This window comes from Triturus cristatus, chromosome 4_2 (genome assembly GCF_964204655.1).
Source record: "Triturus cristatus chromosome 4_2, aTriCri1.1, whole genome shotgun sequence".
NCBI classification, from domain to species: Eukaryota; Metazoa; Chordata; class Amphibia; order Caudata; family Salamandridae; genus Triturus; species Triturus cristatus.
This window is the reverse complement of record NC_140586.1, coordinates 436,881,731-436,897,989: the sequence shown is the minus strand read 5'-3', so window position 1 is coordinate 436,897,989 and position 16,259 is coordinate 436,881,731. Positions and strand designations below refer to the sequence as shown.

Below are 16,259 nucleotides of genomic sequence, written 5' to 3'. Positions count from 1 at the left end.
CCTTATAAGTATTTAGTTATGCAGCACAATATCCTTGGTACAACAAGATCAACTGTTGCATGGCTAAACACTGATATGGTCCCAAAGGCAAGACCTATTGGCTATGCCAATGCTTGTTGTGTTTGTGGCTGTCTAGAGGGAATGCACAAAGTGTAGCTGTCACCCAGGCCAGACGTGTATTGGAGAAAGGCTGCAGGCACACAGAGCAGAGTTAAGAACGGAGAACTCTCCTCTTTCTAAAAGTGACATTTCTAAAATAGTAATGTCAAATCCAACTTTACCACTAAAGAGGATTTATCATTACCATTCCAAAGACCTGAAATATTATTTAGCTACTCCTTTTGAAATCTGGAATTACTGCTTAAAAGTGTTTTAGGGAATTCCCAATGCTAGCCTATGAGAGTAGACCTCACAGTAGTGAAAAACTAATGTAGTTTTTGTCACTACCAGGACATATAGAACTTAAAGGTAGATGTCCTACCTTTTAGTTCCACAGCACCCTGCCCCTAGGGCTACCAAGGGCCTCCCTTAGGGGTGACCTGTGTCTAATAAAAAGGGAGTTAAGGCTTGGCAAGTGGTTTCAAATTCCCAGTTGAAGTGGGAGTAAACTGCACACACAGACCTTGCAATGTAAGGCCTGAGACAGGTTTGAAAGGCTACTCGTGTGGGTGGCACAGTCAGTGCTGTAGGCCCACTAGTCGTATTAAGATTAAAGGCCCTGGGGGTATGGTATACCAATTTACAAGGAACTTCTAAGTAAACTAAGTATGCCAATCAGGTATACACCAATGTCACCATGTTTTGGGGTGAGAAGCACATGCACTTTAGCACTGGTCAGCAGTGGTAAAGTGCTCAGAGTACAAAGGCCATCAAAAAGATAAAGCAAAAAGTGGAGGTATGCAGGCAAAATGTTGGGAGAAGACCACCCTAAGGATGACGGGTCTAACAGTGCTCTTACATACTCTGCAGTGATTAAACCTTGTAATCACTGCACAGTATACAACGGCAGAGTGATATTTGACTGTGCTATTTTCTTAGTGCATCCTCGCATCCATTTTTGGGTGAGAGGGTGCATGTTGCCCTTAGAAAATAGCACTAAATGCCCAGTCTGTGGAATTCTGCCGAATCGGACAGAATTTTAATGTAATTCCCTGTAATTCTGCTGAATCAGGCTCCACGAATTTCACCCATCCCTACTTATCATTGTTAGAAATTTGGTTTCTGGTTGGCAGAGATATGCACCCTGTCTAAGTAGGAACCACAATCCTAGTCAGGGTAAGTCACAACACACCCTAAATTATTCTGTGCTCACTCTCTGGTAGCTTGTTACAGAGTGGTCATGGTTAACTTAAGAGGCAATGTGTAAAGTATTTGTGCAACACTCCAAACAATAACAGAGTGAAAACACCACATAAAAGACTCCACACCAGGCTAGAAAAATATAGCTTAATTTTTATAAATAAAACAAGACCAAAATCCAACAAATAGAAGTCAAGATATGAATTTTTAAAGAATAAATGTAAAATAGCGCTCAGGAGCAATAAGCGCTTAAATGGGTTACGTGGTCACGCTAGACCGGGTCAACTTCAAAAGTTCAGGGTGACTGCAATGGAGTGCTGGCCGGATACAGGCACAAACGTTGGCCCACTGAACCAAAGTACCTTGATCCGGGATGTGTCGTTGTCGAGGAAGATGCGCGGTGAGCCTAAGCAATGTGTCGGTGTCGTGTCACGCAGTGGTCGAGATGCAGCAATTTTCACCATGCAGCTGCGGCGATGCGTCAGTTCCGAGTATGAAGTGCTGGTTCAGAATGTGATGCGTGGCTGTGGCTCCTGCAGTAGGCGATGCTTTGATTCCGAAGGCGATCCGCTGGTTCAAAAGGTGATGCGCCGGGTTCAATTCACCCATTGACGAGAATGCATTGGTTTAGATTCATGCAAATGTGAAGATGCACCTGTTCCGATGAGGATGCATGAGTACTGGATGTTGAAGCACCTTAGGTATCACTTCCAAGGATCCCCGACTGGGATGGCACAACTTGGCAGAGCAGACTCGCAGCTTGTAGAGTGCAGATGCAGGTAGTTGAAGTCTTTGATATCCCTGAGACTTAGAACCGGAGGTAATCTAGTAAGCCCTGTGAGTCACTCTGAGTTCAAGTGATGCAGGTCCAGTCCTTCTCACCCAGGCAAGAGTGCAGCAGACAGCAAGGCAGCTCAGTAAGACAAGAGTCCAGCAAAGCAACAGTGCAGCAGAGCTTCCTGGCTGAGTCTTCACAGGTCCAGAAGTATACTGAAGTCATGGTATCAGAGGCCAGTAGTTATACCCAGTTGTGACTTGGAAGTGAGGAAGACTTCAAAGAAAGCTTTGAACTGCACAGAAGTCATCTCTTCTTGCCCTGGCTCCAGACTCACTACAGTGGGGTATGCAGCCCTTTGTGTGTGGACAGGACACAACCTATTCAGGTGTAAGTGTTTGTCTGTGCCTAGCTCTTCCCTCCCAACACCCAGGAAGGCCCATCAAGACCCACCTCAGTTCCCTTTGTGTATGGCTGTCTAGAGAGCATACATAAATCCCAAATGTCACCCAACCCAGACTGAGCAGAGACAGGCAGCAGGCACCAAATGGCTAACACAAGTAAATGCCAACTTTCTAAAAGTGGCATTTGCTGAGCTGTAATTTAAAATCCAACTTCACCATAAATTGTGATTTTAAATTGTGAGCCCAGTGACACCAAACTTGAATAGTCTATCTCTTCACAATTTGGAATTTCACTTAAAATGTGTAATAAGGTAATGCAATTGTTATCCTATAGGAGAGATAGGACTTGCAGTAGTAAAAAAGGAAATTGGTGGGTTTCACTACCAAGACATAACAAGCATTTACAATGCAATAGGTCTCGCATTTGCGAGAGTTTAAGCTATTAGTATTGTAAATGACAATACCTTTTATTTATGGTTTAAAAACCAAAACATAAATAAAAGGCATTTTCAATGCCAATAGCTCAAACTCGCGTAAATGCGAGACCTATTGCATTGCAAATGCATGTTTTTTATCTTAGTGAAGTGAAGATAACATGCCTCTTTTACAGAAACCCCCCACCATCGTTTTATAACACTTTAAACACTGATGGAGTGTTTTGAAAAAAGACACAATACCCTGAATGGAACCGCTGCGGTTCTGGTCAATCACATGGAACACATAGATGCCTCTGAAATTCGGAAATGCCTGAACAAGTAGAAGAACGAAATGTACTACAAAGCAGAGGGACAACTAGAGCCAAATTTCAGGGGGGGGGGCTAAGAAATAATTTGGGGGGGGGGGGGGCTGAATAATTTAAGCCATAGGCCGAGTGGAACTGCAGGGGCTCTTAGAAGGGGTGAAACAACAGCGAGGCCTCATTAACATGCAAATGGTCTTTTAAAGACCTGTGAAGTGCTTGGGTGCGGCTGTGTGTGCGCCGGGAAGCAGTCTCATCCCGGGCTGCCACACACGACAGGGGGGGGGGGGGCTGAAGCCCTTTGAGTCCAATGGGTGTTGCGCGCCTGCTACAAAGGTTATGGTTGATCTTTTGTTCCCACCAACCTGCTTGATCGGTGTAACAACCAACTACATTGGTAGAAATGGCCACTGCTCATCCCAGACGTATGTGAAGCAGACAAGCTGTACCCTAGATCTTACCACGTTTGACCTCCCTTGTTACAATACTTTTTTGGCATCTTATCTTGAGATTTAATCTTCTGCAAGAAACCTGGTCCTCCTCGCTGCTGCCGCCCTTTTTGTCTCTTAAGGTAGTATCGCTCACATTTCACAGTGCAGTCATCTCCTCCAGGGTGCTGTGGGCTGAACCGTGACACATTTCTTCAGTGCTTGAACAATGCAGGAGACGACGGTGGACTATAAGCTTAGCAGGTCTCCCTGGCGTCGCGTGCAACCAGGGTGATCAGCCCCGTGAGATCATGTAATCGGAAGGTGAATGCGCGCTGACGCTCTTACGTAACCCAGCTCTGGCGGGCGGCGCTGGGCGGCACAGAAAGGATGCGATCAGAGCACAGAAGTTATGTTCGGTTACACACCCTGGAAGTGGCTACTTTTGCTGCAGTTACTTAAGCAATGACGTACCCATCCTAATAAGTAATGCTTACTTTCTCAAACAAAAGCAAACAAGCCGGAAGTCAGGCGCCCTTGCCCGGGACGTGGGCGAGGCCTGCTCCGGCAAAAACAGAAACCGCCGTGCCGTGCTAACACGGGGCTCCCTTGTTGAAGGGAGAGCCCCGCGGTGGCGGCCGGAGTGAAGAGAAGCCCCGGGTCCCAGGAGGGGGCCCGGGTGAAGAATGCGGTGGCCGAGGATGACCACAGCAGCGCGGGGCTCCCAGGAGTGCAGGGAAGCCCCGCAACAGCAGTGCTGCAGCCGTGAGGAGGAGCCCCCCCCCCCCAGAAGAGCAGCCCGGTGAGTAAAGAAGGGCTGGGGGGGCTCCGTGTGGGCTATTGTTGCTCAGAATTACACTTTACGCCAACAATAGCCCACACGGAGCCTCCAACGGGGCTGGCATGTTATCGGAAGCGGGACATGAGATGTGCACATTGTGTGTGTGCACGTGCACGTGCGTGTTCACGTGCGCGTACACCGTCTCAAATCCGCCAAAAGCCTTGCGCGTGCCCATCTCCTGTCCCACTTCCGAGGCAAGTCAGCAACAATAGATCTCGCTGCGGAGAGCAGCGCTTCGCGCTGCGTTCGCAGGCGAGACCTAAAAAGTATAACTTAAAAGTAACTGTCCTGCCTTTTAAATACACTGTACCCTGCCCTATGGGTTGTATGTGGGCTACCTTGGGAATGACTTAAATGTATAAAAAGGGACGTTTTAGGCTTGGCAAGAGGTTTATCTTACCAGGTTGAAGTGGTTGTGTAAACTGCACATACAGCCTCTTTAATGGCATGGTTAGAAGGCTACTAAAGTGGGTAGCCCAATGAGTGCTGTAGGCTCACTAGCAGCATTTAATTTACAGGCCCTGGGCACAGGTAGTACACTATACTAGGGACTTATAAGTAAAATGCCAATTGGGTATGAGCCTATGTTATCATGTTTCAGGGAGAGCGCACATGCATGTTAGCCCTGGTTAGCAATAGTAAGGTGCTCAGAGTTCTAAAGCCGACAAAAATGAAGACAGAAAAAGGGGAGGAGGAAGGCAAAATGTTTGGGGTGATCCTTCAGAGATGGCCTTTTTCCAACAATCATGTACATTTTTTTAACACATTTCTTTATTGTTTTTTCATTTCAATACAAATCGTCCCACTGTGAGGACTACAAACATACATGGAGATTAAAAATACCAAAGAATCAAACAGAGGCCTTGAGAAGGCCAAAAGAGAGCAATAGAAGGGGGATAACTGAAAAAGGTGAAGGAACAGAATACAATATAGCATAATGAGTGCACCACATATAATCACACCCTTCTGCAAATCCCCGGTATAATATGAGACAAATCGAAACCCACCTTGCAGACGGTATTGCAACAAAGACCATTACACAAAAGTGCAGGAATCATAAAGCCAAAAGCTGTGGGCAGAATCAACCAACACTATCCCAACCTATTCCATCCCAGAGTAGGACACAAATAAACCCCCCACCCATAGCACACACAAGTAAGGTAAAGGCCATTGCCATAAGGAAGACATCCGTGCCCTCTCCCTCCTTTCTGTAACACCCTCCGGAGTAAGCGTGAGAGAGATCCCCAATGTGTGCCTTGCTCATCTCAATCCCACCTAAAGCACCTATCTAGCCTATGCTTGCAGTCCACCCGTACTATGTCTTTGTCCTGAGGGGAGTGAGTATCCCAACAGAAGGAGTGCGCCGCCAATGGCCAAAACTAACCCACGGATCCTTGAGACGCATGAAGGGGCCCAACATTATTAAACAAGCGCATTTGGTCGTGGATCTTCTAAATCTGCCTTTGGTAAGTGGCCAGTCTATAAAGTTCAGTCAGCTACTCCTGGTAAATTGACGTTGACGGACATTGCCAGTGCCTTGGCGTACAGATCTTTGCAATCATGAGGGCCACTGACATCTATCTTCTCCATTTGAGATGGCTTCCTTGACTGCCAAGGAGTCCGGTAAAACAGCCAGCTGGGCAGAGTCCATTCAATGGGCTTCTTAACATGTTGACCCTTGGAAAATTCCATTGAATCACATACATATGGTTTGTATTTGATCCAGTTATGGGCATTGGTGTTTTTTAAAACATTAATATACAGCTACGAAGCTTTGACTCTAAACTGGTTTTTGGAATATCAGGTGCGTTGATTTTAATTGGTGTTTTTTTTATTGAACCATTGGGTCTTTTGTTGTTGTTTCCAATGGAGATCCACGGTACACTGTCCAAACTAGGTGCATTAAGCGCCATTTGCCACTGTTTAACTGGACTTTTAGGCTTGGGCACATGTATATTTTATTGCATCTACACTGGTATTCCAGAACGAACTTTCCTTTTATTTGCTGTGATTGTGGTCACCCCGCTGGCCAGACTGTATTTTATGCTTATTGTGGACGCCTGTTCTGTCTCGTGTGCGAGTGCCTCCATTTCCAGGTCTCCCTGTTGTCAAGGATGGTGTAATGAGCCGAGAGTGCCAGAAGTCGAAGCGTCCTGGCATTTCAGCTCAGTGAAGTCCCGCTAATGATGTCTGCGCCGGGGGCAAGCGGAGCTGTAATGATGCGTCCTGAGGGCGACTCAACGACCTGATTAAATAAACATCTCGTCTGCGATCCTTGGTTTCATAACGTAAACTGTTTGTCATTGTGCAAAATCAATATAACCACTGTGCTCTAATTGGCACGATGCATGCCACTGCTCAAGACGTGGTCGTGCAAATGAATACACGTGACGAAATGCCTTCATTTATTAAGGATATGATTATACACTGTGAGGTTTGTTAATGTAGTGTGTGCTTCATTAATAAAACAATGTTTTTAATAATGCTTATTTCAGCAATGTAGCAAGTTCAGAGACGAGTGCGATCACTTACATAGACAAACGCACGGGCTGCAGGAGTATTTGTCTTTCGTTGTGCACTATGCAAAAAGTATTTTTATTTTACCGCTGTTAAAATGTATCTCTTCTCCCAGATGGGCGAGCGGCTCTCTCTTGGTGTGAAAACGAAAGCAGTTTGCGAAGGCTGCACACAACTACAGACTACTTTGATAGCTATATTTTAGTGAAGAAAGCTGCCGATCGTGCCACCATAAAACGCTATTGCGGGCGGCTCGGGTCACCGTCATGGAGACACGGCAGTTAGCTACAAGCAGCAGAGCAGCGCTGGCCCTTTAAAAAGGCAGCCATGAAGCAGAAGGCTGTTGGTGCAGCGTGGATGTGGTTCCCCTCGTCACTCTAGCCGCGCGCCAGCCCGATCCCATTTCACTGTGTCAAACTGTACCTCCTTTACTGAATTCCACTGCCATCCCACTTTATCAAAGAAAACATTGGGGCTTTCTCTTTTTTTGCGCTCTTAATAAGCTTAAATCATTCCACTGTGTTAGTTCCTTTGTAGGTATGTTTTTTTTTCTTTTTCTCTGTACAGTTGACTGCAATGTTACTGAGTAGGCTAGCATTGTATGTGATTTTTCTTCGAATATTGTCAGATTTTGATAAAATTGTGTTGTGTGTCTGGATTTGCAGTTTTTCGCAAAATTAGCTGTCCACGAAGTGGGGAACTGTGTTGTTCCAAAGCAGCTGCTCTCTGTCGCTGGTTTTAAGTGTACAATTTGTTTGGACGTGTTTGCATATTTGCTTGCGTGTAATCTGCTCCAAATAAAATGCTCAAACATTTTTAACGCTGTTGCATTTTATGAGGTATAACATCTTGTAAGTGTCTGGTTCTTCGTCATGTAAAGAAATACACATGGATTTTGAAACGACAGTATGTCGTTCTTGCACATCGAGGGGGAGGGTGACCATCAGCTGACACCCCTGGGTGTTTACATTTTAGTAAAATTCGCTTTTTAGGATCGCGATGCCAGCTTTTATGGTAGAAACAAGATTGGTTTGTCACTTGGGGAGAGAAGAAAATTACACTTTATTCCAAAGTGAATTCTTTGAACAACCCTGTTCGAATTTAACTCGGATTAACCAGTACTGCTTGGCGCTGTATGTTAATAGAGACAGAATCCTTCAGTTTAACATGACGTATTTTGCAAAGCAGTAAGTATCTGATTTCTTTCTACTTTTATGTAAGCACTTGAAATAAAATAAAACATCATTTGTTTGACTATTTATTTATATTTCATAGACACGAATTTATCCTTTTAATACAAAAATGTAGACTATAACCTGTCTCGTGATAGTGGTGTATGTTCCCAGATTGTAAAGCAACCTTATGCAGTCAGTTGAGTGCATGTACACTGCCTCACGGCAGTATTACTGTACTTCACGCTGGTTGGTGTGGATCATACTTGTGGTACACTGCTAACTTTTTTTCACAAAACGTGTACAGTGATAGTTATGTAGACTGATTGCACACCTCTGACAGTGAAATCTTTTTGATATTTTAAATATAGTACCAGGAAGTGTGTGGAAACATTTGCCTACCAGGGCCCGTATTACAATAAGTGCCCCGTAGGTGCAACAGGTGTTTTGCGTCCGCTTTGCGCACCCCAGGGCACTTAGGTATTACTGAAGGTTAATACTGAAGGGGGCGCAGATGCTTGTGCTTCCCCTTCAGTAATACCGATAGCACTGGCACACATAGAGCACCAGCGCTACCTTCATTGAGCGGTCCCTCATTTGCATAGGGGTGTGCCCGTATGCAAATGAGAATTCCTTTGCCTCTGCGCCCGCATCATATTACAGATGTGGGCGAAGAGGCAAAGAAGATCTCAGGAGGCCTACTCATAGTGTGCTAACTTCTAGGTGGCGCACTGTGAGTACGCCCCCTAAGAGCAGCCCTCTGGAGGGAGAAAGGGATCCTATGGACCCCTCAGACTGCCCCTTGCAGGCAGGTGCAGTCAGTGACTGCCTCCGCCTGCAAGGGGATCTCTAATCCCCTTTAAAAGTGCAGGCGGGTTGTCGCCAGCAGTCGCTCCGTGTTTTCACATTAATGCACTGCCCCCAGTGCAGCGCAAGTTGGCGGCTGCCCTGGGGGCAGTGCATGCATCGTAATAGGGCGTATTGTTATTGTTTGCACCGGGCGCACTTTTTAAAAGGTGCGCAAGGCGCAAACAATGATAATGCGTTATACGGCAGCTTTCCAGAATGAACTACGTATATACATTATAATGTCTACTTGTGTACAGAGAATGTTCTTTTTTTTGTAAACATTTCCTGTGTGTGCAGAGGAAGCCCTCACAAATGCCTAAAGTTGTCTCTGAGGGCTTGCACTTATATTTCCCGACTTTCACTTCAGTGTAAGTGTAATTTTAATCTCTATCAACCACTTATGCAGTTTTTCTTTCTTTCTGCTGAGTTACAGAATTGAAAGCTACCTCCACCTCAATGCTTTCGGTGGAGATGGATAACAAGCAGAACGGCCCGGTGGATGTCAAAAAGTAGGTTGCTCCATAATATGTATTGAAGCAAACTAATGGTACATTGATTGTGATTGGTCAGAAACCCAACTAACAGTTGCTTTTTTGAAGTTGTTGGCCGCCATGCCTCAGTTGTGTTAAAATAAACAGATGTGAAAGTGAAACCAAGTATCTATCTATCTATCTATCTATCTATCTATCTATCTATCTATCTATCTATCTATCTATCTATCTATCTATCTATCTATCTATCTATCTATCTATCTATCTATCTATCTATCTATCTATCTATCTATCTATCTATCTATCTATCCCGTAGGTCCAACAAAAGTCAAATCTGGGCACAGACTCCAAATTTCCTCAGTGCGAGATTTATTTAGTTTTCCCACTCAAGTCCATGATGCATTCCGGCCAAAATAATGCGCTGCACAGTCAAACAGTTTCTTTTATATTCACCACGTGATCAAGGCATGTTAACAATGGTAACTGACAATAGACTACTATTTTTTCAAAGTCACACGTTTTTTCAGTAGAAAAAAACTGGTAAAGACAATCTGATTCATGTACATAAATGGGTACAAGGCTAATACATATATACTTTATATGCAAACCTTCATTTAAATACATGTCTCAATAAATTATACTTAGCATCAGATAAACAAATATATTATTTAAAAACCATAGTGATATACAAAGTATGCAACATGCATGTTATGATAGTTCCTGTTGTTAACTTCATTATCGATCCAATAAATGGTCAACCTTGGAAAGAGGCATCTGATTGTGTTTGACATCTTCGATTCCCATTGTATTAATTATTTAAATACAATCAATAAATATATACACATAATATACTTAAAAACAAACAAATTTGAGCCTATAGTGAGCTTAGTTATTATTTTTGGGCCAATCCCAGATTAGTTAAACATCAGCTGAGAATAACAAATTGCATATAGTTTTCATATCAATCTAGTACTGCGGGGTGTGTTTTGCCACAGATATTATCCACACCATCAAAAATTGTTCATCCAATTACATCATTGTCATAGTGAATCAACAGAAGGAATTCCCAATACTGCTAGTCATTGTTTTTTAACCACTGAAGCCAACTAAATAAAGTGCTATATGCTAAAGGTGCATATTGAAAAAGTGCATTATAGGGAACTTATCTAGCGCATATTTTTTGTGCAGATATCAGTTACTAAGGAATCCAGTTGTCTCATACTGAATACACATATTGGTATCCTCTTATAAATATAATACATTTATCAAAAAATTGTGGATATCTTCACCGGTGTTGAGACCATTTGGCGATTTGGAATCAAATTCTAAGATACAGCGGGTCTATATTTGACGAAGAAGTTTTTCATGGTTCCTTCCTCTCCTCAAACTGGGGATCGCATCTATAACGAAATACTTCAAACAATTGAGGTTATTGTTATGGAATTGTTTGAAATGACACACCACTTGATAAGAGGGATCCGAGTAGACAATTGCCCTCAAATGTAAAATACTAATTTGCTCTTGCAACTTAGAACTTCCCACATACCGAAGCTTTCAAGTGCATTCCAGGACATAGACAGAAAAATAAGTTCTGCATTTAAATAGACCTTCCAGTTTTACTGGTCTTACATTATAAGACGTGTGGTATTGCATTGTATTGACCCCAAAGCGACATGCCCTGCAAGAACTGCATTTGATAAAACCCTTTCTAGATGAAAGCCAATTGGTAGTTTGGACTATTTCAGGACTGCTTTTAATCAGGGCACTGTTTATTGAGAATGCTGGACTGAAAGTTATGTTGGGTTTATTGGGGAGTATCGAGCCTATAGTAGGATCAGTTAGCACTATTGGCCATTGCTTATTTATAATTTATCTTAATGTTTTACTGGTTTACTGGAGGTAGTGATTAATCTAATATTGATCTCTTCCCTATCCCTATTGACTTGGAGGTCTCCTTTATTTTTAGGGCCTGTATTAACCCCAAATTATGTAGATTCCCGAGTCTTTTTTTTGGCCTTACTCCTCGTCCAGTCAATGGTGTTGACTGAATATCCTCGATTAGTAAATCTCCCTTTGGCCTAATTTTGTCAATGAGCCAAATCATTATCCAGGCTACTGATCCTACGTAGTCTCAGCATCTTCCCGTTGGGGATGCTGTCTCTCTCTGTTTGTGGTGAAAGCTGGAAGCATGGAGTTACCGGCGGTTATTTTGCGGTGTAATTTGGATTTGAGTTTGCTGTTTTTAATGTAAACTTGAACATCTAAAAAATTCAATAGCTTGTGTGTTGATATGGGCAGTGAATTCCAAATTTATTGTGTTCACATTAATTCGTCCCACAAAACTTTCAGCACTTTCCATAGTCCCCTTCCAAATAATGAAAACATAATCTATATAGCGCAGCCAGCACACCACATGTTCTTCCCAATCTGCATGATGGTCCACCATGAGTACCTGTTCCTCCCACCAGACCACAAGCAAGCACATGTAGCTGAGGGAGAAACAAGCATCTATGGCCACCCCCCCTCAATTGTTGGAAAACTTCATTACCAAAGAGAAAAAAGTCATGGAGACACCAGTTAATAATAGCTAAAATCATATATAGTCACAAAAAAAAATGGTTTAAGTAATATTATAGTTGTGTTAATTTCTCTGGGACAACATTAACTTTCGGAACAAAAAAACCCACAGAAATGCAGCCGTTATAGTTAGCAGCACTAACTATAACTTGCACCCCAGCCATGCTTATGACCTCACATATAACATCACTCATCACATGTTTTATGACATAATATATGTGATGACATCATTGATGACATCATTGAATGAGTGTGCTAGTTTGTTTTATAGTTTAGATAGTGGCAGGTAACTACTACTTGTCTACCTAATTTTGTACAGCCGGGTTCCAGCTAATGGGTGTAAGTCTTTACAAAACACATCTGCTCCTAATGTACCATAGGTGTGTAGAAGTATTGAGCATGTTCTAAATCTTTGAACTCAAGAGTAACTCTGCGTACATGTTACAGTTGAATTGTGTTCCTTATGTCCCACACAAGTTTTTTGGTTCTGCAGAGAAAGTTTTCAACATGAGTAAGATTCTACGTAGTAGATCCTAACTTTTGTAGGCAAGCTTGAGTTATTAGACAGAACCGTGTCAACTTGAATATTTTTAGCAAGTAGTCTCTTTGTTGACAGCTGCTGCATAGAGTGTACACTGTTCTTAGTAGATACTTTTTAATACTCTATGGTTTGTTTCTTGTGAAAGTTTCACTGTTTGCAAAGAGTGTGGTATAAAGTAAACACTTTCAATAGAGTAAGCATTGTTTACAGTACCCAGTTCTCTACTGATATCGGCTTCATTTCTCAATCTAGGTTAGGTGAGTTTCAGGTGTTTGATACGGATACAAGTTTTCTGTAGTAGGGCCTTTGTTTTGGAATTGGCATTCAGTATTTTTAGAAACTTGTCTTTCTCTAAACAGTTGTATACGTATTGAACACCGCACTCAGTGAGGGTTTCCTGTACATCTCTGGTTGATTGTTAATGTGAACTATTCTTGCTGTAAAGTATATGGCATAGGGTTACATTTTGCACATAATGCATTCTTTCTACACTTAAGGGAGTTGTGTCTGTGATGGCAGTAATGATGGCTGATATTCTGCTGATCTATTTTGTACTTACTCTCAGGTTTCTAATGCCATAGAAATTTATAGACCAATGTACGGGAACACAAAGCTTGGATGATGTCATTAATGATGTCATTTGAGATGCCAGTGGTGTCATAAATTATGTCATAAAACATTTCATGAGTGATGTCATATGTGGGATCATAAGCATGGCTGGGGCGCAAGTTATAGCTAGTGCTGCTAACAATAACTGCTGAATTTCTGCGTTATAAAAAAAGTTCAAAACATTAATGTTGTCACTGAGAAATTCACCTAACTATAAGGTTACTGTAAGCTCTGTTTTTTTCACTGAATTTCTAATGTGTTTCTTAAACAAAAACAAATCTTTTTATTACATCTAACTATATCACTACTTGAACGTTAATTTTTTTTCAGTGAATTTCTAGTTTAAAAAAAAGTAAATTAAATATTTTTTTAGTGTATCTATGATAAAAAACTGAATAATGTATCCTGTGTGTGGACATTATTTTGAAAGGGAATGGGTTTTGTATTGTAATATAACAGGAATGGGTGCACAGTTTGCAAAATGTTTTAAATGATATCTGAGTGTAAAACAGAGTAATACTAGCCTCTCATTTGCGACCTCTCTCTCAGATAACAGGTATGTGTAGTAGGCTGTGGAAAGTGACAGGCGTCTCTTTTGAGCTCTCTCTCTGAGATCATGGGTGACCGTAGTAGTGAGTGGGGAGGGGCTGGCCTCCCCTTTCAGATGTCTCACTCAAATGACGGGTGTGCATAGTATGGTGTGTAGATGGACTGACCTCTGCTTTGACACCTCTCAGATGATGGGTAGGCATGGTAGGGTGTATACAGAGCGTCTGGCCTCTCCTTGGAAACCTCTCTTTCAGATGATGGTTGTGCTTAGTAGGATGTGTGGATGGACTAGCCTCTCCTTTGAGACCTCTCTCTCAAATGACATGTGTAGTAGTGAGTGGAGAGGGACTGGTCTCTCCTTTGACACCTCTCTCTCCCTCTCTCCAATGACAGCTGTGTCTAGCATGGTGTGTAGCTGGACTGTCCTCTCCTTTCACACCTCTCTCTGATGACTTGTATGTGTAGTAGGGTGTATGGAGAGCAACTGGCCTCTCCTTAGAGACCTCTTTATCAAATGACAAGTGTGCGTAGTAGTGTGTGGGGTGAGACTGGCCACTCCTTTCAGATCTCTCTCTCAAATGACGCATCTGCATAGTAAGGTGTGTGCATGGACTGGTTTCTTCTTTGAGACCTCTCTCTCTCACATGACAGGTGTGTGTAGAGTAGGGTGTGTAGATGGACTGGCCTCTCCTTCCACACCTCTCACTCAGATAGCAGGTGTGCATAGTAAGAGGTATGGGTGAGTGACTGGCCTCACCTTTGAGACCTCTCTCTCAAATGACAAGTGTGCATAGTAGTGAGTGGAGAGGGACTGCCTCTCCTTTCACAGCTCTCTCGTAAACGACTTCTGTGCATAGTAGGGTGTGTGGATGGACTGGCCTCTCTTTTCAGACTTCTCTCTCAGATGATGGGTGTACGTAGTGGGGAGTGCGGATGAACTAACCTCTCCTTTGAGACCTTTCTCTAAGATGACGTGTGTCTATAGTAGGGTGTGCGGAGAGAATTGCCTCACCGCTGAGACCCCACTGTTGTATGACAGCTGTGCATAGTAGGGTGTGGTAAGAGTCTTAACTCTCTACTCTTCCCAAGCTGATGGGCGTAAATAGTAGATTCTGATAAACACCATCTCCAGGATCCCGCAGAAACAAGTCTACATACTAGAGAGTATTCAAAGATCACCTACTCTTTCCTTTTTTTCACGATCCCGTAAGCATCTGGCGAGAGCGTAACAAAAAAATAATAATTAACCATCCTCTCATCATAGTTAGTGCTTATCTCTTACCCACTTCCGCTCAATAACAAGTGGCGCAATGTGCATTCCTACTAGTAGAGTGTATTGAGAACTCACCTACTCCTTTTTATATTCATGATCCCATGAGAGTCCAGAAAGATTCTAATCATTTTTTAAAAACAATATACATTTATTTTGATCACAGAAGTTATCCCTTAGAGACCTGCTCTTCCTGCTGCCATCCTTTATAGTTTTTCTTTACATCCTTTTCACAGCAAACAGTAATGGCAGCCATTTCATTTAAAAAATTCGAACAGACAGCCAATCAGAGCACTTGATTTTGCAGGACTCACAGAGTCTTTAAAGAGGGCCCCCTAATGGAACCAGACCTGTTCTGCAGAGAGTCTTGACCTTGAATAATTCTTAAACAGAATGTTTTAAATACTGTTTTCCTTTAAGTTACTTTTAATGTGGATGAGCGTCTCTTACAGAAATTTTGCAGAGAAATATTGTCTTTATGGTTCATCCAAAACCCACAAAAAGGTTCTTTTAGATCAAAACAGGACATCACATATGAGAAATGGGTGTCACAGAGATTATTTTCAGTAATATTAATTATCTGCTACTGTGTTACAATATGGAAAACATAGGTTACTATCCCTAAATATTATAAAAAAAATTTGTGTCCGGGCCCCCAAAATCCTTAAAATGTTTCTGGGGAGTCACAGGAGCCTCTCAATCCAGAGAGTGTGAATGCTCACGGTAAAAATGGGCCTTTCGCCCAATCACATGGCCCAATTTTTTATTTCGCACTCTTGTGGGACACCTGTGGGACTCTTGTGAGCCCAATTGCATAAATATACAATTATTTTTTACCCCCGTTTTCTCAAAAACTATTGAACGGATTTGAACCAAATCATAAAAAAGTACAGTCTGCGGACCAACATCTAGCTGCCTGCCAAATTTGGTGTAATTCCGTTCAGCAGTTTTTGCTGCAGGCCACCTTAAAAAAATCTACGGAAAATCTATGGGGATTTAGCATTTTGGGACCCCCCATTTTTCTTAGCCCTCGCTTGACAGATCACCTCGAAACCTTTAATGCACAAACTAGTAAAAAAGTAGCACCTTTTTGGAAAGTTTTGTAGTGATTCATCAAACATGTCCTAAGTTATTAGCTACACAAAAAATGCTTTTCCCATAAAAAGCGATCCTAACTATAACTACCCAGTGGCATATT

General features: G+C 42.5%; 1 protein-coding gene across 2 annotated transcripts in view; it reads left to right on the top strand.

Annotated features, from left to right (window-relative positions):
• The window catches only part of LOC146834538 (sterile alpha motif domain-containing protein 13-like), a 424,765-nt gene that overhangs the window by 138,295 nt on the left and 270,211 nt on the right, over positions 1-16,259 (top strand). For both annotated transcript variants that reach the window (XM_085601933.1, XM_085601936.1), the window contains exon 2: positions 9,458-9,533. In XM_085601933.1, the coding sequence (XP_085458059.1) occupies positions 9,458-9,533 (76 nt within the window). The remainder of the gene's footprint in view (positions 1-9,457; positions 9,534-16,259) is intronic.